This window comes from Melozone crissalis, unplaced genomic scaffold (genome assembly GCF_028551555.1).
Source record: "Melozone crissalis strain CALT ecotype California unplaced genomic scaffold, PUWL_Pcris_2 ptg000004l_1, whole genome shotgun sequence".
Taxonomy (NCBI): domain Eukaryota; kingdom Metazoa; phylum Chordata; class Aves; order Passeriformes; family Passerellidae; genus Melozone; species Melozone crissalis.
In genome coordinates, this window is record NW_026535782.1 from 3,224,699 (window position 1) to 3,252,687 (window position 27,989).

Sequence of the window (27,989 nt, forward strand, 5' to 3'; positions counted from 1 at the left end):
CATATATTTAGAGCTATGACCACTGAGAAATGAAAAACAAAAAAATGCAAATGCTGGGTTTTTTGCTTCAGGGCATGCATACTGCTTCAGAAGCTGAAAACTTTACTCTGTAGTTACTTCTAATCCTGTTTCAAGACATTTTGCACATTTTTTGGAGGATGTCAAATAAAACCTCCCTGAACAAGAGGGGAGATCTATGCATACCTTGGTTTGATCTTGAATGGATAACTTTAATTCTATGACGTCATAACACTTCATTTTTGTGTTGCTATGCAAATGCTTGACTACAGCATCTCCAGGTCATGTGACAGGTGAAAAAGGAGCATTTGATTTGAAGGCTGGCCAGAGAGATCCCATGGGATTTCAAAATTTTCTTTGGGCCCTGATGGTTGTCCTTCTGAATCAAAGCAACTGGTCTGATAAGAAGTAAATCAGCTGCATAAAGAGAATTGTTAACATCTCAAGATGGGCAGTGGAGCCAGTTCAGAGAGCAAGGACTCAGCCAGGAGATCCAGAGAACTGGAAAAGAAACTCCAGGAAGATGCAGCAAGGGAAGCCAGGACAGTCAAACTCCTACTGCTGGGTAAATAGAATAAAAATTGCTCATAATGCTTTTCCATTGAGGGGCTATTTTTCTCTGGAATTACATTTTAGTATTTTAAATTTCTCACCTCTCACTATTTTATTTGAAGAAGACAATTCTGTAATATACGTTTAAAATATTCTCTGGTTGTGGCCACTCATGAAGTCACATGGAATAGGCTGCAAATGGCTGTGTCACTGCAAGTATTCAATTTTAAATGTTATAAATCCTTGACTTTGAATACTTCTGAGAAATGAAAATTTGCTGTTTGAATAAATGTTATGATACAAACATACAGAGAACACAGCACACTTATCTGTTTTTTTCATGGATCTACATGCATTCCTTTGCAGGAGGATTAAGTTAGATAAAAGGTTACATAAAAATCCACGTGTCACAAGATATTGATATTGTTTATCTTCCAAAGTGTTTCATTCCATTTTTTAAAGAAGCAGAAAGTGATTTAGAATGTTTTTTTGGATGTATAATGTAGAGTACAATGAAAAGTACACAGATAAATATTCTCACAGACTACTGCTTTTAATCCCCACTATGATCAATTTATTAGCAGACAGAGGCTGTAATGGCCAAAGAAAAGACATTCCTTTTCTTAATGCAGCTGTATTCTTGCTTTATTTTTTTTCCCATGGTGATGTGCAGCTTACAAGAAATATCTGAGAGCACATTAACACTTCCACAATATTTTTTTCTAACAGCCTCCTGTAAAAGTTAGCAGTGGTTTCTCCCAATTAATAGAACAAGTCGTTGATCATTGGAGTGTTTCTCTTTTTTGCCTTTCTTGTAATTGCAGCTCTTGCAAATGGTTTTAAACTGACATTTATTCAGACAAAACTAGATTAGATAAAGTAAACAACTCTGTTTTGTATCTTATGAGAAGGTCTATTTATACCTGCTAAAACCAAAGAATTATTATTCAAAAATAAATAAGAGAAGAACATGCAGGTTTCTCAAATAATAATAGGAAAGCAGAAGTTTGATACTCTAGATGTAAAATCAGTATTTGGATTGTGGCTTACAAAGCTTTTCAGTCCAGTTAAGGACAGTAAGAGTTTCTGTACCACAGTAACATAAAATATTGCTCCTAATGAGGAAAGCTTAAGTGAGTCAAAAAATCCCAGAACAATATTTTCATTTAAAATTCCATAAATTTAAAGTAATTTAAATTTATTGTCACAAAAAGAAATTGGGACACTGAGTTAGAACCAGGATCCATCTAATTCTCCATCCTGTCTTTGACCTTATCCAACCTTATCCATGAGGAAAAAGTAAGAAATCCTTTAAGAGGAATGTATAGGATAAAGAGGAATTTTCCAGATAAAGAGGAATTTATAAGTTAAGCAGTTTTATCTTCAAGCTTTTATGCCCTTGCAGTATTACTGAAGGCCACAAAGTAAATTACACCCCCCCCCCCCCGAACATATGTATGGATTTAGTATTAAGGACTTAAGTTTTAAATGTTTCCTAATGTATATAATCAGTCTTCTTCTGACACTATTAAGAGCAGCCTTGAGATACTTTACTTCAAAGTAAAATACTTTGAAATTCAATGCAAGCTACATGAAATAAACTTCTATTACATTCATTTCCAACCTGAACATAGTTCAGTTTCATTAGCTACACAAGCACTCTTTTCATAAGACAAGATGATCATTTGGATCTGAAATACTTATTTATAAATTGTTACAATATCTTCCTTTACTAATATCACACATGATAAAAATTCAAATTTTTCAGTGGGTAATGTTTTGGAAGGCTTTTGTTCTCCTGAGAAACAGATGAGAAATTCTTCGTTAAAAATATATTGAAGAGACAGAAAAAAAAAAATTTTCAAGAACTTAAATTTTCTTCTTCTTAAAAAAATGAGAAGTGAATAAACTGTGTATCAGGAGATTATTTCTCCACCAGAATGAGAGAGTCTCCTGAACATCTGGAGCCAGAGATGCTGAAGCAATGTGCAGAATGGGCACCACATCCTTCCACAGGGGCTGTGAAAATGGCCAGGTAGGAAAGGATTAAATCTACCATGATCAGATTTGTCCCTGTTATCTTTCCACACCTCTGAAGGGATATCAGAAATGATAGAAATTTTAGAGTTCATAAATAAAGGGCAGCTTTATTCAAGCCAGCCTAGTCCTAGCTTTCTGCTCAGTCAGACTTAATGTTGCCTTTGTACTTCAGACCAGATGTCATAGTTTCTTTTTGCAATAGGCAGGTTGGTAGAAAATATTCAGAAAAAATGAGATTAATATCATAGGCTTTTCAGTGTAATCACTTACACCTAAAATGTAAAAAACACCCCAATGTATTCTGACTTCTTTCTGAGAGTATTATTTAAAATCTAGTGTGGTGTCTCTACAGCCTCCAGCAGATCCCTTTACAAAAAATAGAACTTCTATTAAAAAAAAAAGGCACCATGTTTGTTTATGTCAAGTTCTATGACCCAGACAAACACACTAACTGGGTTGAGGTGATTTACAGTTTTTATGGCATGTACCTATAAACTGGGGAGGGGGGAAATTATGTCAGGTTCTGACGTTCCTCACCAGCTGGCCAGGAGCCAGGAGCGTTAAATCCTCTGTTCTCAGTGCTCCCATGCTGCCAAAGCCATCCCTTCCCCCAACATTTCCATCTGCTCTCTATGTATTCATACTTCAAAAAGATCAGGTTGTTTTATGAGCCTGGAACAAACTCCAAGGTGAAAGTTTTATATCCTGTGTATCAGGGCTGTATCTGGCTGCCACATCACCTGTAATTTGTATTTTCTTGTAGGATGCCAACTTTCAATTTATAGGTGTGCAAAGTGCAGTGCACGTTCCAAACATGGCCAAAATAGCTGATGCTCACAGTGATGTTCCACAGAAACAGGAACTTAGCTTCAGTTTAAACAATCACTAAAATTTTAACTTATTTGTTTTCAAAGTACTACTCCATGTCTCATTGTCTACCGTTTTCAGTGTCAGGACAAAAGCCACCCTCAGCAGAACTGGTCATCCTCACCTCACCTTTTGGGGCACAACTCACACAGTTTAACTTAAACATCTGCTTCAGGGGAACAGAAATTGAAGTTTAGTTTTTGTAGTAAATATTTCTCTCCACTGACCATAAGAGGTCTCTGGTAAGTAGTCTGAATGTAGAAATTTATAGAACAGATACTTTACACCAGTTAAATGAAACAGTTACTGTAGTATTGAACCTTAACTTCCTGTTACTAACACTAACTCCTGTTACTGGCCTGAAAACTTGGAGTTTGGGCACAAAGCCCAACAATCTCACTGATGGGAATATACTGATTTTCTTTTTTGGAGAGTGGGGCAGTATTTAAGGATGTTATTCTCTCTCAAGAGTGTTAGATCTTAATTTTTATTTTTTCTTAATTAGATTTTCTTTCTTCTTTCTTCTTTCTTCTTTCTTCTTTCTTCTTTCCTTAATTAGATTTTAATATTTTCTTTGCCTGCTTTTTGCTGATTTATGTCATTGTCAGTGACTTTTATGACAGGTTTTAAACAAAATATTCAGCAGGGGTTTTTTATTTCCCTGTGTTTAATTCTGGAAAATTTTCTAAACTAAACCTTTCCTTCCACAGGAATAATAACTGTAAAGAGATAATAATTCTTTATCTGAGACACAAAAGCACCTTAATATGGAAGAACCTTCCTCAATGTGTCAGCAGATGCTAATCTTGAAAGCTTGTACTCTCCACAGCTATTCAAACAAATTCTGCATAGAAAAACAAAAATGTCAAATCACAGCTGAGGGCCTGGGTTCTGTTTCCCCTTGAATTTGTGAGATTCTCACTGGATTTCAAGACACCTCTGGTTTTTTTCTCTATTTCTGCTCTGCCTACATGCTGTAGTGTCCTGCAGGGAACAGGCTGAGCACTCCAGATCAGGAGAGGGATTTGTGTCAGATTGCTGGGGGGCAGCTCCTTTGCAGCCTTGCTGCATGGCTGCCCTTCCTGAGCCTGCTCTTCAGCCCCAGGATGCCCAGAACCATGGAAGGCTTGGGACATGGTGGGATGCAGATCTGGAGGACCCAGAGCAAGAGGAGATGCAGGCTGCAGCCAGCCAGAGTTCAGCACCTCACTGAAGGTGAATGTGGCACGCCCTGGGGCATCCTGGAGCTGATCTCTGGGAAGAAGTGTTGATGTCACCAGCAGTGGGGACATCTTGTAGCTCCCAGGAAGTTGAGAAACTTCCTTAATATCCCTTCAAGTCCTGCACCCAAAGTCATTTAAGATGATGCTGAAGAGAGCCAGGCTGAGGATGGAGGCCAGTGGGACCCCAGTGACAGCCAGACTTTCAGGCATTGACTGAAAGTCAGTGAATTTTGTGCCAAATTCTCTGTGCAGTCATCCCTGTCAAAGGAATAGAGACAGAAATGAGGAGTAAGTTTCAGCTAGATCTTAAATATGCAAAATATAAAATACGGTGATGACTAAAATAGGGTTATACCTGTCAGGTAGAGGTATAAATCTTCAGAGCTGACTGAGCTTCTCAAAACCCTAATTAAGTTCTTTCTGAGCTTCAGGACAAGACTGTTTGTCCTAAGTTCTTATTGTTGGAATCTATAAAATTAGAGGGTTTTGAGAAAGTTGTGAAAAAGACAGGCTCTAAAAGACAGTAAGGACAGTGAAATGTTTATCTATTATTCAGAAAATCTAGGCTTGAAGAAGATGCCTTCAGCTCCCTGTGAAATCACTCTAGGTCTTTTGTGATGCACTTTTGCCACTATTTCTGCAAAGCAGATAACCACTACAGAAGGTGGAAATACAGTCCTAACTCTGGTTTTCCATACCAGGGACTGGCCAAAGAAGGAGGCTACATGGTGAAGGGGAGGAATTAAAAAAGCAAGTGCAAATAAAATTATTCCTGACCCACTTCCTGGGGTGAAAATACTGCTACAACTAAGATGATACTCCATGGTGAAGCCCAAAGTCTGAAAGTCACATGTTGTTTGGATAAAAGTATTATTGGATAATAAGTTAAAGATGAGCAGAGATAGAAAATAGCATCCAAAAGTTATAAATTACATCTCTTACTCTATTTTAACAGTGTCTTTCAGATCTGGAAGAGAAGTTAATTTCTATATTATGTTTCCTAGCATCTTTCCATGAGTTGAATGCACAAATTCTCAGTACAGCTTCCTCTCTTCCCTACAAAAAGTGTAGCAAACACTACCTTGTAGACAGGGCTTTACCAAGTTCTTCAGAAGGTCACTGAGAGGATAATAAATGGTCTTCCAAAGATTTGCATTTTTTCCAAACTGTGGCAGATGGCAGCATCAGCCCATTTTGCATGGGCTTGTTTTTCTCTTGCACTTTCTACTGTTCACATAATGAGTTTCAGAAAATGCTTTGAGTATGGTTTGCTATCTCTTGAAGTTCATCTGAGTAAATTAATCCCTGTCATTTGAATACTGTTACCTATATAGAATGTGTTTGAAAAGTCAGTAATCAGTTGGTTCTATTTACTGAGAAGACCTTGGTTTAAAAACCTAGTCCTTGGATTTTGGTTTAGTCAGAAGTATTTGACACCATACCATGAGGGAAAAGGTAACCTACCAAGAGAAAAGCTGTGATGAATCTTTTGAGACTTCAGCAGAGCTTTTGATACTTTTATCTCACAAGAGATAAAACATCCAGCTCACAGCTGGATAACCAAGTTACACGATGGGAGAGCAATGGGCTCACAGGTCAGGCACAAAGTGACAGTGAATGGGGACAGCAGGCTGGGGACTGTCACTGCTGGGGTCCCACTGGGCTCCATCCTCAGCCTGCTTCTCTTCAGCATCATCTTCAATGACTTGGGTGGGTGCAGGACTGGAAGGAATGCTGAGGAAGTTTCCCAACAAAACTAAATTTGGATGAGCTGTCAATTCCCTCCCGGGCAGGGAGGCCCTGCAGAGAGACCTCAACAAATCAGAGGGATGGGCAACCACCAACCACATGGAGTTCAACCAGGGAAAGTGCTGGGTTCTGCTCCTGGGCTGGGGCAGCCCTGGATGCACAGACAGGCTGGGCAATGAGAGGCTGGAGTGCAGTGATGGGAAAAGGGACCTGGGGGTGCTGGTCAGTGGCAAATTGAACACGAGCCAGCAGTGCCCTGGCAGCCAGGGGGGACAGCCCTGTCCTGGGGGATTCAGGCACAGCATCAGCAGCCAAGAAAAGAGCACAAATTCTGGTGGTGAATATTTCAGTTTCTTTAAAATATGAAGAATATTTGTCACCTTGAGCCCTGTGTGCAGTTTTGGGAAGCACAGTATAAAAAGCCAGTGAGTTATTAGAAATCATCCAAAGGAGGGCCATGAGGATGGATGGTGAAAGGTCAGGAGGGGAATCATTATGAGGAGCAGCTGAGATCTGTTCAGCCTGCAGAAAAGGAGTCTGAGGGGAGATCTCACTGCAGTCTTCAACATCCTCCTGAGGGGAAACAGACAGCCAAGTACTGATCACTTCAAGATCAGTGGCAGGACTCAAAGAAAGAGCATGAAGTTGTGTCAGGGGAGGTTTAGGTTGGATATCTTCATCCAGAGGGTGGCTGGGCACTGGAACAGGCTCCCCAGGGCAGTGCTCACAACACCAGCCTGCAGAGTTCCAGAAGTGTTTGGACAATGCTCTCAGGCACAGGGTGTGATTCTTGAGGGGTCTCATTCTCTGATTCTATGAATCCTATCCCATGGATTCACAAAGTTTAGTCCTCTCTCCAGGTGTTTTCAAAACCCATCTCTTTTTTGGCAGCTATTGCCAACCCTTATCACCCTGACTGACCAAAGATGATAGTCAGTCACGCATGTTGATTTGCCATGGACACACTGCATTGATTACTCACTTTCCACGAGATAAGAGGGCAAATTAACAGCGCATAATCTGGCCAGACCTGTGCCCCAGTTCTTGAACTAGCTGTGCAAGCAAATGCCTGCACCTCCTCAGCAGCTGCGGGATTTTCCTGCAGAATCATTCCCAAGGCAGAACTGGTGCACTGCTCCCCAGGTTTCCCACTTCCAGCCACAGAGCTCCATGGCAGAGGAACAAAAAACGGTGTCAAGACTTTTGCTCATGTGCTGTTGCTGCATCATGAGCTAGACCACATATAAATCTTTACCCTCTGGTTTTCCAGTTTCTTACAGAAGTTGCCTAAAGGGCATGGACCTGGCTCACTTGGCTACAAAAGGTCATAATACAAATTAAATACAAATCAGGTAATAATGGGACACTAAAAGAGGCTGTATATTGTTCATGTTTTCCTGCCCATCTGCCAGAGATGAAATCAAAATATTATCCATATTTTATTTACTTGGTAACTAAAAATTCTGTAATTTTCTTTAATTGACTGAATATTCACTTATTTTCAAGTGTCCGTTTGCTTTTCATTATTAATACTTTAACCCAGACTTTGTTCTTTTTAAATCCAAATGGACATTAGGGAGGGTTTATGCTTGGTACAATGAGAAACTAAGACATCTGTACCTCTCTTCATAGACAGAAAATTCTGTGTTCCAGAGAGTTATTTTTAATACTTGCTTCTTATTCATCTGTCAATCATATCTTCTCAACATTCCCCTTCTGCAGGTGCTGGAGAGTCAGGAAAGAGCACTATTGTAAAGCAAATGAAGTAAGTATCTGAATATGCATATCAGCTTTGAATTTGGTATTTGTGGTGTAAGCTGTCTAGCTAAAATCCTATTACAATATTTATGCTTATTTGAATAAAATGCAAAGAAACATCATTCAAATCAGGTTTCCATTCAAACACACTATAAAGAAAATCACCAAGCGTCTGAGACACACAGGTGGATTGGTAGTCAAATCTGAAGGACCAAAGCATGCACTGGGGGCCCACGCATGGAGAGCAGGGAATCTGCTTCCTTGGCTTTGGTGGGAATTACTGTGTTGGAAATATGACTGTAAGAGACAAGCAGTGATGGCTGGGGCAGAGCCTGTCTCCAGCAGATGCCAGTGAAGGATGTTTGCAAACCATCAGACCAGCCAAGCCAACACACTTGTGCTGGATGCCCTACAGTATCTGATGATCTGTGCCTTGGAAACCATCCTGGACCACTCTGTCCCTGCAGCAGCCCTCAGCTCATTCATGTCCACCCCTGCATCTCCTGCTGAACCAATGTAAGCTAACAGCATCCACAGCACTCTACAGCAAGTAGTTCCACAGTTTCATTACGTTGGTGTGAATCATCTCTCCTATTAATTTAATTTCATTGTATTTCAAGAGCAAATATCAAAATATTTGCATTGTACCATAGAACACAGAGTGCTTTCTTCCTGTTCTTTTTTTTTTTGGGGGGGGGGGGGCGGGGGGAAGTTATTTTTTTCTTTGTTTTGGTGGGATATTTTTGTTTTGGTGGTTTTTTGGGTCTTTTGGGGTTTTTTTGTTTCATTGGTTTTTCCCCCCAGAATGGCCTCTATAGATCATTCTTGGTCTCCAGAGCTCCTGCTGAGGTTAAAAAGGTCTCCCACAGGCCAGGAGAGAACACATTTAGCCACCAGCCTGCACAGTGAGCTGCTGCTACCCATGATACCATGGGTAGGGACCGATGTAAGAACTGCTTTTAGTAAGAAAATTACCAACACAAAAAGTTTTCATACAATAATCAGTCTGGAAAAAAAAAAACCAGGCTGCACAAGCTCATGTGCAGAAATCCCTGCTCAAAATTTAGACTGACTATCTGGTTACAGAGAAATTGTGAGTGCATCATAAATGTACTGCAAGAATATTTGTAGCTGTTCGTTCAAAGTGCATGAAGTCCCTCACAGACTGAAGTCAGGAGCTTCACTTTCCTTGGCTTCAGAGGAACGTTGAATCTCTCTACACGTGTGTGCTGATTTACAATTTAGTTTGACAATATTTTCATATAAAACAGGTTACAACTAAATTCCTACATGTTTTTAAGGGCAGCCAAAATGCTAATTATGTATCTGGTTTAAATTAACAATCCACCAAAGTTCAAGGGACCATACTTACACTGATGGCAAATCCTCCTTTACTGCACAACCTGATAAAATATTGCTGATGTGTCTAGTTTTATTTTCACAGAGAGGTCCAGGTCTGATTCCTAAACCTGTCCAAATACAGAAAAAAATTACACAGGGATTGCAGCTATTTAGATTTGATCCCACTTTGTAAGCACCAATCTCTTCCTGTGTAAAAATCAAGCAACCTGTTTATGAAATCAGTAATACCATTCTGGACTTATGTTCCCCTACCTATTTATTATCTTCACCAATGCATTTTAGAGAGTTAAGTAAAAAATATTATGTCATAAGAACAAATTTCTACTATTTAAGCAACTCATTTTGTAATAAAGCAGATTCAGAACCATCCACCAAATACTTTGCTAACCATTTTTTTCCAGTTAAACAGTAGATAAATTTATTACTGGTTTGAGTTCCATGCACGAGACCCTCCCTACTCAGCAAACCATTGAGGTGTGTTGTGCTCAAATCTTCCCCAAGCAGGAGCAGAGTAAAGATGTTCCTCTGAACTAAGCACTTTAAGAAGGCTGATAAGATTTAACAGCATGGAGAAAAGCTGATATATATAAAAAAATTCAAAGCTGAGAGTTATATATATAAAGACTTGTACATTTATGACCTGTCAAATTGATCACAAATATTAATTATTTTACAGGAAAACTGTTCACAAAAGTTGTATTTTTCATATAAAATTTTTCGGTCACAACCAAGGACTTTTCAAGGGATTTTTTTTCAGTTAAAACCCCCAATATTAGTAATTTTTTTTCAATGAAGCATAAAGTTTTCTAAAGAACACTGTTAGATGTTTACAAAAGAAATAATTTTGCTGAAAATACAGTTTCCAGCAAAATCATGGTAATTTTACAACTATATATTTTACAGCATATAAAATCTATAACTATAACTATAATGGTATATTTTAAAACATAATTTTCTAATTAATAAATCACATTTTTTTCAGTCTTAATCAACGTTATATCCATCCACTAAACATTAAAAAATATCTTCTGATACTCAAAATACAGATATGCTGCAAAGCCCTTGCAGCATAAAAAGATGAGGATGGTTATGAGAGCTACTAAAAAGAAAAAAAAACATCTCTGGAGCTCTGTGCTTCTAACTGCATAATTTCCAATGTGCAATCTAGCTTTTCTAAAACCAAGTTGCATAATGCTGTGCTCTTATTTAGCAGTTTGAACCTTCTACAAATATTTCAGTGAATGAAAAGCAGAAAACAAAATATTTGGTAACTCATTATGCTTGTTGAGACTGAATCAAAGCCACCTATTTCATGAGAAGCCCTGCTTTTGTGAATAAAAGCCTCAGATTCCTCATACATAAGATGGGGATGGTCTCTGCTCCATGAGCTCCTCTTTTTTCTTTCTCCCAAGTTCAATAGGACTCCTTTGAATCTTGCAGAATTCATCTGAATTCATGATGAAAACAGCATTAAAAAAAAAAAAAAAAAAAAGGCAAGGCTTCAGAAGAGAGTTCATAAAGTTGCCTGATCAAGAAGAGATTGGGAAAACATTTTAGAGAGATTTTTTTTTTCCTACAGATGCCATTCCTACAGGCACAGTAATGCAACTTTTGAGTTTTCTGACATCCAAAAATCAGAGAAATGTTAAGACACATCAGTTGTCGTCTGGGTTTTGTGTGTGTTTATTCAAGTGAATTGTTTTCTGACAGGGCTGACTTGGCTACTCAGGTATCTCTCTCCAGAGTGTATCTCAGGCAAGATGGGGCAAAACACCAAACCCCAAAGCCAGAAATTCTGTATTTAATACCCTTCGTCTCTGACCAGCTGAGGTGAGGAAGATTAGAACCTTGGTTCCAGCAGCCAAAGCAGTTCCAAGTCTGTTCACTGAGAGCACACCAGGCCAAAGTGGGTGAAGATTTCATCCTTTTTCCAACTCATGGAAAAAAGATGTCTCTAAGCCCTGATATAATCTGCACACTGATTTGGAGAACTTTAACCACATGCCATTCTCCAGTCAAGGAGGATTATGAAATTCTAATTCCTCTGTCAGAAAGATTACTGAAGCTGATTACTAAGGCTCTCTACCCTATGGAGTAAAATGTAAGTCTCAAAAGCCTGGAGATAATAAGACCTTGTTATTACTGTAGAAACTATATCTGATGCAGAAAAAAATACTAATTTTTTTTCTTGTTTTTTTGATAATTGCCTCCCAGTGCTGAAACATTTTTGCCAATAATTTTTCTATCTAGGTAAGACTCTGGATAAAAATCAGAATGGCTGAACAAGCAGTGACAGTCCATGACTAATATTGCAGTTTCCAACAGTAAAACATTTGGGATCTAAGTACAGAAATGTGTCTTGCCCTTTATCTCCAGGGATGGGCCTGGCTCTTGTCCTAGACTTGTACTTTGTTTTAGATTAACCCCCAAGCAGAAAAAACAGCATCTATTCTCTCAGACTGGGTGCAGACAACTAACCTCACAAAGGCAGAAAGTGCTGCTTTCCTGTTCTAGCAGAGTAGGCAGATCCACCATTGAAAAATGCTTTTCCAAGGGCCAGATGGATTCAGTTCTTTCTCACACTGACTACAAAAGTGCCTGATCTAACTTTTCATTACTTTTTTTTTTTTTAAATTTATCCCATAAGCCTTTTTCTGTTGTTTTTTTTTTTGTCACCAGAATCATCCATAAGGACGGTTTCACCTTCGAGGAGCGCATGGAGTTCAGACCAATCGTTTACAGCAATGCAGTGCAGTCTATCCTGGCCATTGTCAAAGCAATGACTAAGTTAGGAATCAGTTATGAAAACCCTGGTAGAATTGTGAGTATGACACCCTTTCTCTTGAAATAGGTATTGGAACACTTTATTTTTTTTTTGTAATGTAATAGTAGAGACTAGTAGAACAAGGAGGATCTGGTATTTTCTTTATGACAGTGGAAACCAAGTTTCTTTTGAGTTATATGTGACAAAATGTCCTCACTTATTTTTATATTCTCAAAACTGATGCTTAACTTTTGCATAAACTCCTATTTTGATTGCTACAAAAGAATTGTTCAAGTTGCAAAGACATTAAAAAAAACAGGAAAAAAAAAGAACCTTTTCTTAGCTGCTTAGCCACTTATTTATTGCTATTGGGAAATGTAAAAAATATTTTCCTTTTATGACCAAACCTTGGGGTTCAGCCATGTGAGGAGAGGTTGTGTAGACATGCTGGGAGCATTTCAGTCATTGCTGCTGGAACAGAGACCTCTCTGTGGTGTGGACGCACCACTGGCACCACAGGGAAGTGGTGCCCAACATTCCTGACAGAGCCAAAAATCCTCTGCACAGGCAGATGGAGGCAAAGCCACAGGAAGAAGACCTGTTTTCTTCTGTCAGTCACACTGAATTTTCAAGGACAGAAATAAAGGGAAAACTTTTCTTCTCCATGCAATGATTTAGTCTTTTAGCCTCTAATTCAGATCTTGCTGAGAATTTCTCAAATGCCTGTCAGAATATCAGTTGATTCCAGTTTTGGCAAATTCTGCCTAATCCCTAAAGCTTTATCTTGGAGGGAGTAACATCTGCTTATCTGAAACAGCTCTACTTGCTCCAGAAGTACATTTCATTATAATGACATGTGGTACTTTGACCTAAAAAGTGATAAACAAAATCTTCAGGGGTCACTAAAGCTCATACAGGCGTTTGAAAAAATAGAAATTAAATATTTTCCACGAATACAAGACATTCAAACAAATGTAACAAGGCCCAAAAGCAGCACACAGAAAACAGGGCAATGTAAATGTGCTGTACTGCATAAGGAGCCATCAACCACCCTGCATGGCCCAAGCCAGGGCTCCAGCTGGGCCTTGCGGTGCTGGCCACAAGCCCTGCCTGGCTCAGCCCATCATCTCCACTATGTGGGGCGGACTCTGCCTCCTCTTGCTGAGATATGTTCTCCCTGTGCCCCAGTATTTCAGTCTCTTTCCTCAACCCTGACAAACTTTCTGAGATGTCTATACAGGCTCACTCTGTGCCAGTTTCACAGATTTCCCCTTTTCAAGGGACTTCACAGCACGGAGAAATTGTTAAATAGCCCAGTTTCTTATATATTTATATATAAAATAAAAATAAAAATAAAAATAAAAATAAAAATAAATATAAATATAAATAATATAAAATATTAAAATATAAAATATTTAAAATATTAATTTTAATTAATCTTATTTTAAAACATAAAAATATAAATATAAAATATAAAAATTATATTTTAATATATATTTTATATATATTTTTATATATATAATTTCTTAGCATTATATATAACCAAATGCAGAAAACTCAGCTTTTGTAATTTTATCATTTATAGCACAGTCAGCTCACTCTTGCCATTGCAGAAAAGGCTTCTAGGACCACAGGTGAATCCAGCTGTATAGAATGCTTGCAGTGCCTGTCTTCTTTTCCCCCAGAATGACAGAAGAGCAACCTGTATATGATTTTTAGAGAAAATAGAAATTCTGGCCACATTTATTTGAGTTGCCACTAAACATTGCCTTCTTTTCCAAAAAACTCAAAAAAATTATCTTACACTTCCCATAAAATAATAAGAAATTGATAAGCTTTAGTTGTTTTGATATAAGCAGTGATTTCAGCTGGACTTCGTTCTTGCTGTGTGTTCTGATCCAGATTTAGCTGTTCAAAGTCATCTAGTTCAAGGACTGGGATTATCTTGGTCCCCAAACAGTGTGCTTATCCATGTTCCAGGTCTGCCTGCAAATACATCTTAATGGTATGGAAAAGGCCTTAACACTTAATTTAAACAATATCTGTTCTGAAGAGTGAGGTAATTTTTTCTCTTTAAAACATCATTCCCATCGATTTTAGTGTGAAAATCATCTAAGTCTTTGCAAATGCCGGAGATGAACAAAAAGTAGTAAAAATCAGGGTGATAATTGATAAGTTCTTTCTGCTGCTATCTTTCTTTATTATTGTCCCAGTTTAGGACAAATTTGGGAGAGAAACTCCAAAGGGGTTCCTCTAGAAAGCAGATTCGAGCAGCCCCTCCCCAAAATGGTTCGGGAAAATATTTCCTTAGAGAAAAGTGGGAAAAACCCTGTTTATTTAACAGGCAAATCATTCACCAGCACACAAAATGAACAACATTAAACAATAAAAGCTCTTGCTGCTCCAAAAGAGATGACAGGCTCAGAAAGTCCCCTTGGTGGGCAGTAGCTCAGCTCACCCAGTCTCTCACCAGTCCCTCCTGTGCTGGAAATGCTGCATCCCAAACCTGAGTGGGCCACAGGTGGGAGCTCCTGGTGCTCTTCTGGGTGTTCAGTGCAGAGCAGGTTAAAACAGGTCCAAAGAAAAAGAAAAAAACACACTCCAAGGAATTTGTCTGCCTCAGGTAGCTAAAAACTAACTAAAAGCAAAGGAGAGCTCTGTCCTGCTGTGCTGCAGACAGCGCAGTCCAGGAGAGGATGCAGGGGAGCAAGTGCAGATCCTGATAACAAACTGCACTTCTTCTCTCCCCCCTTCTCTCCCAGAACCAGCCTTAAAGGTGCAAAACTTATTTCTGGGCTAAACAGAAAAATGGGGATATGAGCACCATAAAGCCACCCCAGGATATTCCACCTCTACTTATTATTATTCTTGTTACCAGGACAATTATGTAAGCACAAAAATCCACACATGTCCCCTTTCGCACAATAATCAATGAACATTTACCCTCTACACCTAGAGACACTGAGCTCAAGATTGTAGGCCATGCAATGCACAAATCCAGCCTGGTAGGTGGACAGCTGTAATCATTCTGTGATATGTCATATCTTGAAGCAGAGAACATTGCAACTCTTATCTTTCTGCTGAACAAGTGTGCACCCTGGAGACAAATGTGAGGCACACATGAGAGAGTGACTCGCTTCTGCTGATCCCAGCACTGCAGGAGGGCATGGGGGTGTAAATGAAGCTGGTGCTGCTTGATGTAGAAGGGCAATTATCCTGCTGTCCTCCTCCCTCTTTCCAGTGAAGGCAATTTTCTAGTGGTTATTTCCTAGTTTTGGTTTTTTTCCTCCTACTCAATATCTCTTTTTATTTTTTTTTCTCCATGCCTACTCAATTTCTCTTTCATAAAAAAAAATGCAGTGTTTAATTTTTGATCTGTCTCTGACTTTTTATAAATTTTCCATAAACTGCAGCTCCTCTTGAGACACAAAGATATAACACATTCCTAAAATAAATTTGTTAAAAATTTTTGTGAAGATGCTTCCTGGTTTTGAATAAAACATACTCCCTGCCAAAACAGTGTCTGTCAGAATCCATTTATACTTTTGCAACTATTGACTGCAAGTCACTTGAGTTGTCTACTTCTATGACTAAGAAGGAGCTATATTTTATAATTATCCCTCGCTGTGGCAGTGTATCAAATGACTATTTTAATCATGCTCTTTATTTACAGTAAATTCCTAAGCTGTTAACTACTGAAAAGAAATATTTTTAATGAACTAGATTATTTAAAATATTTTCATTTGGCTACAAAAGGAAGAAAGTAGAGAATAATATATTTAAAATATTTGGGATTTTACTCTGTACAGGTTTCTTCTTCCTCACATAGGGGAAATGCATTCACAAGCTATATTCACTTTGTCACATTTCTTACTGTGGTCAAAAGCTAGAAATTTTTTTTTATAAACACTTTCAAAACCAACTTTAGATATAGATTTCTGCATTGATATAATTATAATACATTTTAATTTAAATTTCTTTTTTAATTTAATTTTTGATACCCTATTACTTTATTAATACTTCCATCCAAGTTGGATGGAAGGCTTTTATATTAATAAAGTAATAGGGTATCTTCTTCTTCCCCACATAGGGGAAATGCATTCACAAGCTATATTCACTTTGTCACTTTTCTTACTGGGGTCAAAAGCTAGAAATTTTTTCTTACAAACACATTTAAAACCAACTTTAGATATAGATTTCTGCATTGATAGAGTTATAATATGTTTTAAATTTAAATGTACTTTTAAATTTAATTTTTAATACCCTATTACTCTCTTAATATAAAAAGCCTTCCATCCAAGCTGGACTATTTGTGAATGCCTATGGCAAGATGAAACTGAGCCCTCATATCAAAACAAAACAAAAAAAGATGAAAACTCTGTGTATCACAATTTCAGCCTAACCTTGGCACTACCTAAAGGGAAGTGAGCCTGTAAAAAGATGTTTACATGCACAGGCGAGTACAGCAACCTGGAAAAACCAGCGAAAACGAGAAATTTTTGCCCTTTCGACTCATCACAAACCAAGCTCATCCTCAAGGAGGTGAAGGGGCACGGCGCGCTTGCACAATATTTACTGAAATTTCTCTTTAGGAAGACGAAAGGAAGCTGTGTGCCATGGCAACAGCTCTGGAGGATGGCAGCATGTCCCCGGAGCTGGTGGAGCTCATCAAGCGGCTGTGGCGCGACGGCGGCACCCAGGCGTGCTTCGCCAGGGCGGCGGAGTACCAGCTCAGCGACTCGGCGGCATAGTAGGTGGCACAGCTGCTCACAGCTGGATTCTGCAGTGCTACAGTAACTGTCCCCCTCGCAGAACGGCCTCTGGAAATCATTGCTGGCTAACCTGGAAAAATGAGGGGGTTGATAAGGTTTATAGTGTGTCAGAAATGTTTAGGCAGAGAAAGACGTGAAAGCAAAGTTTCAGAAACAATTTGTGTCTGCGGGTTTGTTTGAATGGTTAAAAAAAAAATGTATTCTCCTTCTGAGTATTTCTAAGATTGACAAAATTTTGGAAAGGTGGCTCAAAACAACTTAGGTTTTACCTAGAGTGATATTTTGTGTATGCTGCAAGATGCTAAATATAAGTCAGAAGGAAACAATAAAAACTTTCCTCTAAACTAACCCAGCTGCAAGGACAGGTGCTCCCTGGGCCATTACCACCTGAGCTGAACCAGAGGTGCTCTCCAAGCCTGACAGCCCCAGGTCCCTTTCTGGGCCCTGGAGGTACAGACAGATGAGCAGGAGGCTGACCAGGGCTGATCAACCTCACCCCCATGCAGGATCAGCATCCAGCTGGGGCACATCTCTTATCTCAGATGAATCAGTGACTTCAGACTTTTCAGGAGCCCCCGGCTTGGCCCCAGTCCTGCTTGGCTGCCTTCTCACCCAGCTCATTCACTCCATGAAGGGAGGTGTCACTGGGTCAGAGTCTTTCGAGAGTGCTCAGGTCTGACTCCAGACCTTTGTTCCAGCTGGGGTCCATCTTCTGAGACCCGCAGGTGGAGATTTCCCCACTCCTGGAGCTCCTTCTGCAGGCTGAGGGCACCTGCAGGGTGAAGCCTTCCAAGGTGTTGGGTGTCCCTCCTGCAAGGCAGGAAAAGAGAGGCATCGTTGAATGTCGGACCTCAGGAGGCAACCTGAATTGATCCAAAGTTCAAAAATTGTAGATATAGTGCAGGGAATGTGCAGAAAAAATATTAAAAATTCTTCATCTCTTTATATCTTCCAAACAAGAATGAAGATCTTTTGCAAGAGTCCTAAACATAGAAAATATTGCCTATGTTGATTTGTTGATTTGACAGCATTTTGTAGCAGTGTTGTATTTCTATAAGGATCGTACAAAGCAATTTTTTTCTACAAAATCCCTTCTGACAGGTTCTGCTGCCATTCCCACTAAAAGCCCATAACAAACTAGTCATAATAAGTAAAAGGAAAATTACCTCTTAACTTTAAAACAAAATTTAAACCCTGTTTACCAGCTAACACTCTTCTGTGTACCCTCTGCCAGGCAAAAAAGAAGATAGAAGAACATAAATTAATTCCCTTTCAGGGTTAATGTTTGTGTCCTGTTTTAACCTGAAGTAGGTTTCAGTATTTAGGGCGGTTAATATAGGTTGTGTCTGTAGTTATTATTTATTTCTAGACTTACATTAAAAACAGCTACAGTGAGATGTTTTCAATCTGCTGGAACATTTCTGCTAATTTCTTGGAAATTCTGCTTCTCTGGCTTCATCTTTTGGTACCCGATGCTTCTAAAATTCCAGCCTTTGGCTCTGAATCATTAAAATCAACTTAATGTTTGCCCTTACTGCTGGGCTTCTAATGATCAGTTCAAAGTCAGCTACAATCAACCATCTAACGCTGCAGTTCAATGTCTTTTAAACCCCAAACCCTGTTTCTCAGTGCCTGTGAACCAGCTCCTACATAGAATCTTGATTAATACTGTGTAAACTCTGACTTTCTGAGGTTATGTCCTCTGAGATTTCTCATTATTAATTCATGCTAATGAAGTTTGATCACTGCTTTTCCTTTGTGTGTTTTAATTGAAAAAAAATTACTTCTTCTGAATAATAGAAAAATTCCCCCTTTGTCAAATTTGGCAGGAGTTTCTCCCTTAGACTCACCTGGAACTATTTCTGTTTTAAAATGGAATGATGGGCATAGAAGGGGCAAGACTGGGATTATAAATTGTGACTTTACATGTCATTGTAGTACATGGTGCATCTTGCTAGCTCAGCCATTTTCCTCTCAGGGTAGGAGTCTTGTCACCTCATCAAGCCAAGGAAAATCAGCATTTACTGACCCCCAGCTTCCATTCCCTCCTTGCCCAGGGAGGAGATGATCTGCAGCCTCCCCTTGGAGCTGCCTAAGGCTCTGGAGGAGCCTGAAATTGCCTCCTGCTCCTTTAACTGCATAATTGACTTGGTCTAATTCTTTATGCAATTACAATTGGCTGTGTTGGATTGAATTTAGGCATTTGTGGCTAAGAACTGTCAGAACTTTATTTTATATTCAAGTGTTTATTTTAGTGCTTACATGTTTTGTAAATAACAGAATGCCTTTTGTTTCTGTCTTTCACAAAAATGAGCTGAGTTTGCCTCAGGCTCTACTTAGAGAAACAGAGCTATATTGCTTTTTTTTTTCTTTCCCCAACAGATTGTTTCCTGGCCTCAAATAATGGGAAAACATTGAATTACTTAGATCAGGTTCAACAGCCCTTGCAGACTGGATACAGTTTATTCAACTTAAAATAGGAAAATCCCATTTCCAAACATTACTTGGAAATATCCTAATGAAAGACTACAGCATTTTAAATTTTTATTTTATTTAATTTCATTTTATTCTTCTTCTTTTTTTTTTAACTTACAGATCTTAAATATTGCACACAAGGATGATGATCTGTGAGGTTTCTTTTGGAAGATTCTGGTTAAACCGAGCAGCAAAACTTCTTTCTGGGTTCAGTGTAGAGACTGTAGACTTAGTGTAAAGAGGAAAAAAGAAAGTTTGGAGCCTAACAGCCATTAGAGACACAGTGTTTGTCTGTCAGAGACACGAGGCTTCAAATAGGAAGGTGCCAAGTGGACACTGAAAATGCCCCAGCTATTGTGTGGCTTCTTGCTTTTGGCTTTGGTCTTTATTTGAACATTGGTAGCTAAAATGCAGGAAGTTACTAAAGCATCACCTTTTTCTTTTCCTTTTGCCAACTCATAACCCCTCTGCACAGATTCCAGAGCAGCCAGCAGGATTCAGAGGCTTTGCCCAGCCATTCAAAGAAAGGTGTCTGCCCTTATAAGAGATAGGAAAAGTGTTGGACGAAAACATGCCTCAAAGATCTGGTTTGGGTTCTCATATAATGTAGATTTTATCTGTGTATACCAGAAGTAAAAGCAGATAGTCCACAGTTTTTCAAGAGCTCTTCAGAAGGGGATTCTCAGCTTCATTGAAGCTTTTGGTTTTGACTAAAAATATATATTTTAAAATCACCATGTACTTCTTGCTGTAAATTGCGAGGCCTAGAAAACAACCCTTTAAAGTGAATTCCTCCAAAGTGTTATGCCTTCCTTTTCATTTAGGAAGAAAAACACTGTTTTCAGTCCAGAAAAGACTGTTGCAACCAGTCTGACAGCTGAGGTGATTCCTTATGCATCTGCTTCTGCAGGATGCTTGTGGGCCTTGCCCTGAGGTAGCAATTCCCACTTGCTGAGAGAAAATGGCCAAAACCCCTTTGCTGACAAGGTGGTTTTCAACCATCCTTAGGGAAAATAAGGAATTTCCTTAGCTGCAAATCTAAGATGTTTATTATGTGCAATTGAATCACACTTCTATATACAAGGAGAAATAAAAAAAAAAAAAAGCCTCTGAATTGTGCAACTCAGTTGTACGAAACCAACAGTACTGTATTTAAATATGTATATTGCATAACGTATTTAAAAGCGGCTCAGTGTGGAGTGATTATGTAATGGACATTTCACTTTTTGAATTCACCAACCACCATTTCTGTCTGACTCTCCCCAGCTACCTCAATGATTTGGACAGGTTGGCAATGCCAGACTATGTCCCCACGGAGCAAGACGTCCTGCACTCCCGAGTGCAGACAACTGGGATCATAGAGACTCAGTTTTCTTTCAAGGATTTGAACTTCAGGTATGAAAGCCATATTTTACTGTTTTCTTGGGTTTTATTTTTCTTAAGCATTCTCTTTAATAGGTGTTGACTTATTATAACACAGGTGATGTCATTGTGATGTCATTGAATCCAGTCTTATATAACATTTTTACACAGCTGAAAAAGCAAGATATTTTATTATCAGTACTCCAACTCTGAGCATATAATAGATGGACCATTACAAACAGGTCACAGAATACTAGGTTCTAAAAGGGCATTTTTACGTATGCAAATGTCTAAAAAGCTTTAGTTATATCCTGCCATTTGAATAATTGTGCCATTTATAAAATTTGCCTACTTAAATGTCCTTAAGAGCATGCAAAAAACATTTGATTCCTACCAATTTGCACATACTCTCGACCTTTCACTCTTCTTTTGAGAATGGAAATAACTGCTTTTAGCACAAGAATGCACTACAGTTGGCCAAAAAAAAAAAAAAAGAAGAGGAAAAAACAATCTGTCCCATGGGGAATTTCAGCATTATCAAACATATCTTCATGCTCATTTACGATGAAAACCAAAATGCTCAGAAAAAATTTTGAAAATAATGCCTCTGAGAAATTTGACTGAAATGTTTTACACTTGCAGATATTCAAGATCTAGTTATGCTTGGTGAACCAATTAAAAACATCTAATTGCACATGAAGATGGATTTGAATGAATGATTATCATTTCAGAATTCTATGATCCTTTTCTCTGTGGACTTAAATCCATTTAATTCTCAATTTAAAAGCTGGGGCACATATTGAGGAATGCAGTCTAGACAAGAAACTGCCTGTAGAGACAGACAGATTTAAAAAGCATGAGGATTATAACTTTTACATTTTTCATTTGGCTTCTTTCTTTCTCCTCATGTGCCAATTAAGCATTCCCCAAGCCATCTATGCTACCACACAGATGCTTGAACACAACAGAGATTGCACATACAAAATGAGATCCTGAAGTAGATGTCTTACAAATAAATTATTATCATCTATCAATATTCTGGTCACTCGTGAAAATTCATGATCTGCCCAAAAATGCTACAGTGTAATGTCATGGACATCATCTTCTTTTTCTCTAATTAATGTATTTCCAGCTTTGTTCATTGGAAATTCGAATGCCACCAGTTACAATCATAGTTCATGTATGAAATCAGCTCAGGGTGGAGAAAGAAACCACCAGAGGGAAATCCTCATTGACAAGGATGCTGTCAGCCCTGATATGAGAATATCAGCATTAGTGTTTGGGTCTAGCTGAAATGCAGCACAACTGGGAATGTAGTTTACAAAATTTAGTCTGCAAAATTTAGTTTGCAAAATTTATTCTGCAAAAAAAAGGAAGGCTCTTAAAGCCACCACAAACACAAGCCCCGCTGGTTTTACCCTCTGCGGTGCATCACAGTAGTGTTATGTGAGTAAATTCATTGGTGGTTTCAGGCAGTTGAGTAATATTAGGTAATATTAGGAAAAATCACTACAAAGGAGTCTGAGGGGTTTGAGCTGCAAAAGGGGTTCAGAACAATTATAAATTCGTGTTAACCAGCCAGGAACTGCTACTTTGCATTGCCATAGCAATGCAAAACAGCTGGAGGATCCTGATGTCTCTGCACCAAGTTTGATAAGTACCATGGAACCATCTATAGAGAGAGGAACACTTGCACATTCAGAGTGAGTTTTGGCTGATGTGCTGGTGGGGCTTCAGGTCACAAGCCATGCATGGAAACAAAAACAAAAAAACCGTGAACAGATGCCTCATTTACTGAATACTTGTCCCTTTACTGAACTGAATGAGACAGAAAACATTTTGTATCTGTGCAGTAAAAGTCTAAATCCCAGCACTGCTCCCAGGAACTGAATTACAGTTGCTCAGAAAACATTGATTTTTATTTGCTCCTTGCTTAGCAGTTACTTTGCTGGTTTAGTGCAATTTAGCTTCCATGTGCTCTTCAATTTATTTCACTAATGTTGACTTAAAGCTTAGAACATATTTAAATGTTTTTCAAAGGAGATCTGATCTTCATAGTTCCTCTTCTAGTGTCCTTTCTATTGGTGTGCTAGGAACAGTTTGAAATCAGGCAAGCTTTATTTTAATCTTCAGACCTCTCTGTGTGTACCACTGAAGGAGTAGATAGCTAATTCTGTATCTGCAGCTAAGATTTTCAAGAGCAGTTCTGGGAAAATATAGAGATTTCTAGACTAACTTTGACTATCTTGGTAAAACAAGATCATCTCATTTTCTACCATTTATGGAGGGACTTTGGTCTTACCTGTGAGTGTGCTAAGTTCTGGGCTGAAAAAATAGACACAAACTAAGGTTAGTACAACCAAAACTGCCTTGAGCATTGCCTCTGGCCTTGGTCTTGTCCTTTTTAACTGGCTTCTCTTGAATAGTCAAAGGCCATATGCTAAAAGTTCGCAGGAAGTGAATACTGATTCACATGATTATCAAAACTTTCCTGGAGAATAAATTTTGTAGCTTTTATTATTTGTTTTCCTGCCATAACCCTGATTTCAGTTATACACCACAAATCAAGAAAGGCATGTAATTATAGGTGACTTTTGAGTACTAATCAGAGACAAAAGTCAAGATATTTTATTTGTGCTGATACCACTCTTCAGTAGACCTTCTGAACTCAGTGAAGATATGCTTGGAAGAATGTCATTACTATTATCAAAATCTTGCTCCACAACAACTTCCTGACTTCCAAAATAATTCACTTTTATTGACACCTAATAAAAAAAAAAAAGATGAAATGTCCCAGTAAAAAAAACAAAACTTGATTACCCCTCAGCTGCAGAAACATTTCATTATGAGCACGGAAAGGGTTTTATTTTTTCCTAAGAAGGAAGAAAAATTACAAAAAATAACCTTTTTTAACATCAACTGCACTGCTGATGGTGAAGGAAAAAAGGATTAAGATTCTGCAAAAAACAGTGTTTCAGTAACAAATTATTTTTGCTCTGTTTACTATTGACATGATTGCTTCTTACTGAATTCCATTATGTTCATTGCTACAAGAATTGTTTAATTTTCAGATACTGCAGGATCCAGAGATCTGATGCATATTCTTGAAGGAAGGAGTTATCCAAGGGGGATTAGGCTTTACAGCATTAATTTCAACAACAGGAGGCATAGGGAAAAGTCATCATGCACACTAGGAAACAGAAAACCTAAGGGCAGGATAAATTTGATTTTTTATGTTTTCCCTGTTTTCTAATGCACTTGAAAAATCTTAAAGTTTGGCACCTTTTGTTTCAGAAAAACAGTGAAAAGAAAGTCCTAGCCCTTATCACTGAAAAACTGCAACTGTGGGTGGGAATTTTGGAAGTTAGGGCTAAGGGCCCTAAGTCCCAGCCAGGTGTGCCCAGATGTCTTTGGATCCCACAGAGAGCCCATATAAAGGTCATATGATTCTATGACAAAGAAAATGTGGCAGGAAATCATTGGCAAAGGTGGAAGGAAATCATTGCAGGGAAGGACAGCCCTACAATTCCCTCTGTACAAAGGAAAGGGCTCCTGCTCTCCAGGAATTGCTGCTTCAGAGCAGCCAATGAAGGTGGAGAGACCCTCCAAAGTGGGATGCAGGTTGTGCAGTGAGCTCAGATGGCAACATCTATTCATGCACAGCCAGGGGGCAAAGTGTGACTGGCCTTCAGTCCTGTGTCTTGGTGGTCAATGTCAGTTCACCGCAAGCAAAACCATTAAGTAATAAATGATATTGCATTTGAGGGTCTTCTATCAATGTCTCAGAACTCTGCCCTAAATAAATCCTAGCCTGCAAGTCTTAGTCCTGCACTGAGCCCCATTTCCTCAACATTTCCTTTTCTGGGCCCCTCAGTTTGGGAAGGATGTTGAGATGCTGGAGCACGTCCAGAGGGGGCAAGGGGGCTGGTGCGGGGCTTGGAACACAAACCCTGTGAGGAACCACTGAGGAAGCTGGGAGTGTTTAGCCTGGAGGAGGCCCAGAGGTGACCTTATCACTCCCTACACTCCCTGAAAGGTGGCTGTGCTCAGGTGGGGTTGGTCTCTTTCTCCAGGCAGCACTGACAGAACCAGAGGACACAGTCTGAAGCTGCATCAAGGGAAATACAGATTGGATATTAGGAAAAAGTTTTTTACAGAAAGAGTGAAATAGTTCTGGAATGGCCTGCCCGGGGAGGTGGTGGAGTCACCATCCCTGGATGTGTTCAAAAAAGCCTGGATGTGGCACTCGGTGCCAGGGTTTAGTTTAGGTGTTAGGGCTGGGTTGGACTAGATGATCTTTAAGGTCTCTTCCAACCTGGTGAGTCTGTGAATTCTGTGAACACAAAGTGCCACACGTAAGTGCTGACTATTAATCCTACATGCAGGTATTTACGCCTTTTTATTTCATTTTATACCCACTACAAAACCATGAGTAACAACATACAGCACTCCTTGACCTTTTGGGGTAGAAACAGACCAATATTTGGAAAAGCTGGGTATTTGTCATTCATCTCCATTTGAACTCTGTGCATTAAAAGCATGGCTACATCCTTATGAGTGCTTTACATTGTACATATGCTATTTTCTCTGCAAAGGATGTTTGATGTGGGTGGACAACGATCAGAGAGGAAAAAGTGGATTCACTGCTTTGAAGGAGTCACTTGCATCATATTCTGTGCTGCACTCAGTGCCTATGACATGGTTCTGGTGGAAGATAAAGAAGTGGTGAGTCAGAACAAACAACCCTTTTTTGCTTTAAGTTTTAATGTACTCTCTGATGGTACATTCCCATTCTCTGATAACCATTTAAAGGCTGTTACACTCTATTGGTTCTTTCCAGTAAAGAACATCTCAGTAAAAATGATGTATGGAGATGAGATTTTTTAAGTCTCATGTTTACCTTTTGCGCCTCAACAGAACAGAATGCATGAAAGCCTTCATCTGTTCAACAGCATCTGCAACCACAAGTGCTTTGCAGCCACTTCTATTGTGCTGTTCCTAAACAAAAAAGACCTCTTTCAAGAGAAAATAACAAAGGTTCACCTGAATATCTGCTTTCCTGAGTATGATGGTAAGTTTGGAGTGTTCAGGAGAAAACACATTCAGATGTTTTGTGTAGGCCATGAATGAAACACTGACTTTGACTCATGTCTCCTATTTATAAGCATTTAAATACTAAACCTCTTACCTAAGAATCTTCTCATGAAAGAATGGTATGAGACAGACACAGCTAGAATTCAACTCATCTCACCTCCCCACCATGTTTATCCTGGGGTGGGTTCATTTCTCTCCCTTGAGTTCTTTATTTCTGTTCATTGGTGGTATAAGAAGCTAAGAGTTTAAAAGTTTCAGGTGGCTGAAGGGTGCTGTGATGGACTCAGCCAATAATTCAGTACAAGTCAGTATTTTATCACTCACACACACGTCACAACTGAATCCAAAATTTTTGTTCCCATTTTAAGAACTCATTCCATAAGGGAAGTCTGTCTCTTTTTGTATGTCACAGTCATGTCTACTGGAAATTAAAAAAACACCAGATGTTCCCAGCTGATGCAAGAGAATATGTAAGGCTGTGTCAGAAACTTCCAGAGAAAAACCAGTGTAGACACACAATTTTCATACCTAAAGTATGAAGTTAATTCAAATAGAAAGAAAAGGGAAAAAACCCACAAAAAACATTATTTCTTCTCTTTTTGCAGTTGTGAGGAAGTACCAGTTGAAATGTGTCTTTTTATTCATTTACTTTTCTTTCCACTAGGAGAAAATACATTTGAAGATGCTGCAAACTACATCAAGAAACAATTTCTAGACTTGAACATAAGGAAAGAAGATAAGGAGGTATATTGTCACTTGACCTGTGCCACAGACACTCAGAATGTCAAATTTGTTTTTGATGCAGTCACAGACATAATAATCAAAGAGAATCTGAAAGACTGTGGGCTTTTCTAACCATTCATCCCCTTGCTCAGAGCTTCAGTCCTCTTTCCTCTCTTCATCTGATGTGATGACTGAAATAGAAAAAGAAATCCTCTAGGTAAGAAGCAATATCAGTTAGGCATCAGTATCAGTGGAGTGGTGGGAACAGTCTAAGCACTGCAGACCAACACAGACCTTCCAGATACCATAAGGAGATTTAAAAAAAACCATCTTGTTCTACAAAGATGACAGCTGCTGATAAACCCTGCTGGAATCAAAGTCACATTCCTATTTAAATCAATATCATAAAATCATAGAATTCTTTGGTTTGGAAGAGACCTTAAAGATCATCTAAAGTTCCAACCCCTGTGCCATAAGCAGTAACATCTTCCACTAGAACAGGAATCAGCACTTCTTAGCAAACTGGGGACTCCTCAATATCCTGTGTCTTCTAGTGATACAGGATGAAAAAGAATTTATAATTGAGGCCTAAAGAAAACTATAGCTTTAAACAGTATCAATACATAATTTATGTTCTGTTTTGTATTCTGTATGCTACATAAACAACTGAAAGTGACCTGACATTTATTCAGCAAAAGCAAACTCCCCAGACTTAGATGGTATATAATGAAGAGCAGTGCAAATCTGAATGTTTAATGATATTGTTTTGTTGGAAGATCTGAGGGACATATGCATAAAACTGCACACATAAAAAATTGACAAAATTCCCAGTTTTAGAAAAATTAAAATTAAAATTAAACACAGTAAGATGGAGGCAAATTTTCCAAATCCCTAAGGAGAAAAAAAAATTATAATGACTGTCAGTTTCTGCATAAGGCACAAAGGCAAGTTGAAACAATTTTGGTTTACAATTAAATATGAGACTTTCTTAAAAAGCAATTAATAATCCTGCTACTCAACAGAAATGGCAGCAGTAACTTCTACCACTGCAGAGCAGATGTAAACCCACCAGTTCTCATGACAAAAACACATCCTTGGGACTTTGGCACAGAGCACCATTCTCTACACAAAGATCTTGCTAATGTAGAACTGCTCTCCCTTAACTCTGTTGATTTATTGTGACTAGCTACAGGAAATATTTGACTATTTTAAATAGAATGGGACTTTTCC

The 27,989-nt window shown here is 38.7% G+C and overlaps 1 protein-coding gene across 1 annotated transcript; it reads left to right on the forward strand.

The window, feature by feature from the left end:
- Nucleotides 1-465: 465 nt before the first annotated feature.
- Nucleotides 466-26,891, forward strand: GNAT3 (G protein subunit alpha transducin 3). Its single transcript, XM_054275300.1, has 8 exons — nucleotides 466-583; nucleotides 8,172-8,214; nucleotides 12,249-12,390; nucleotides 16,926-17,083; nucleotides 20,847-20,975; nucleotides 25,538-25,667; nucleotides 25,860-26,013; nucleotides 26,701-26,891. The coding sequence occupies exons 1-8, from the start codon at nucleotides 466-468 to the stop codon at nucleotides 26,889-26,891; spliced, it is 1,065 nt and encodes a 354-aa protein (XP_054131275.1).
- The last annotated feature ends 1,098 nt before the right edge of the window (nucleotides 26,892-27,989 follow it).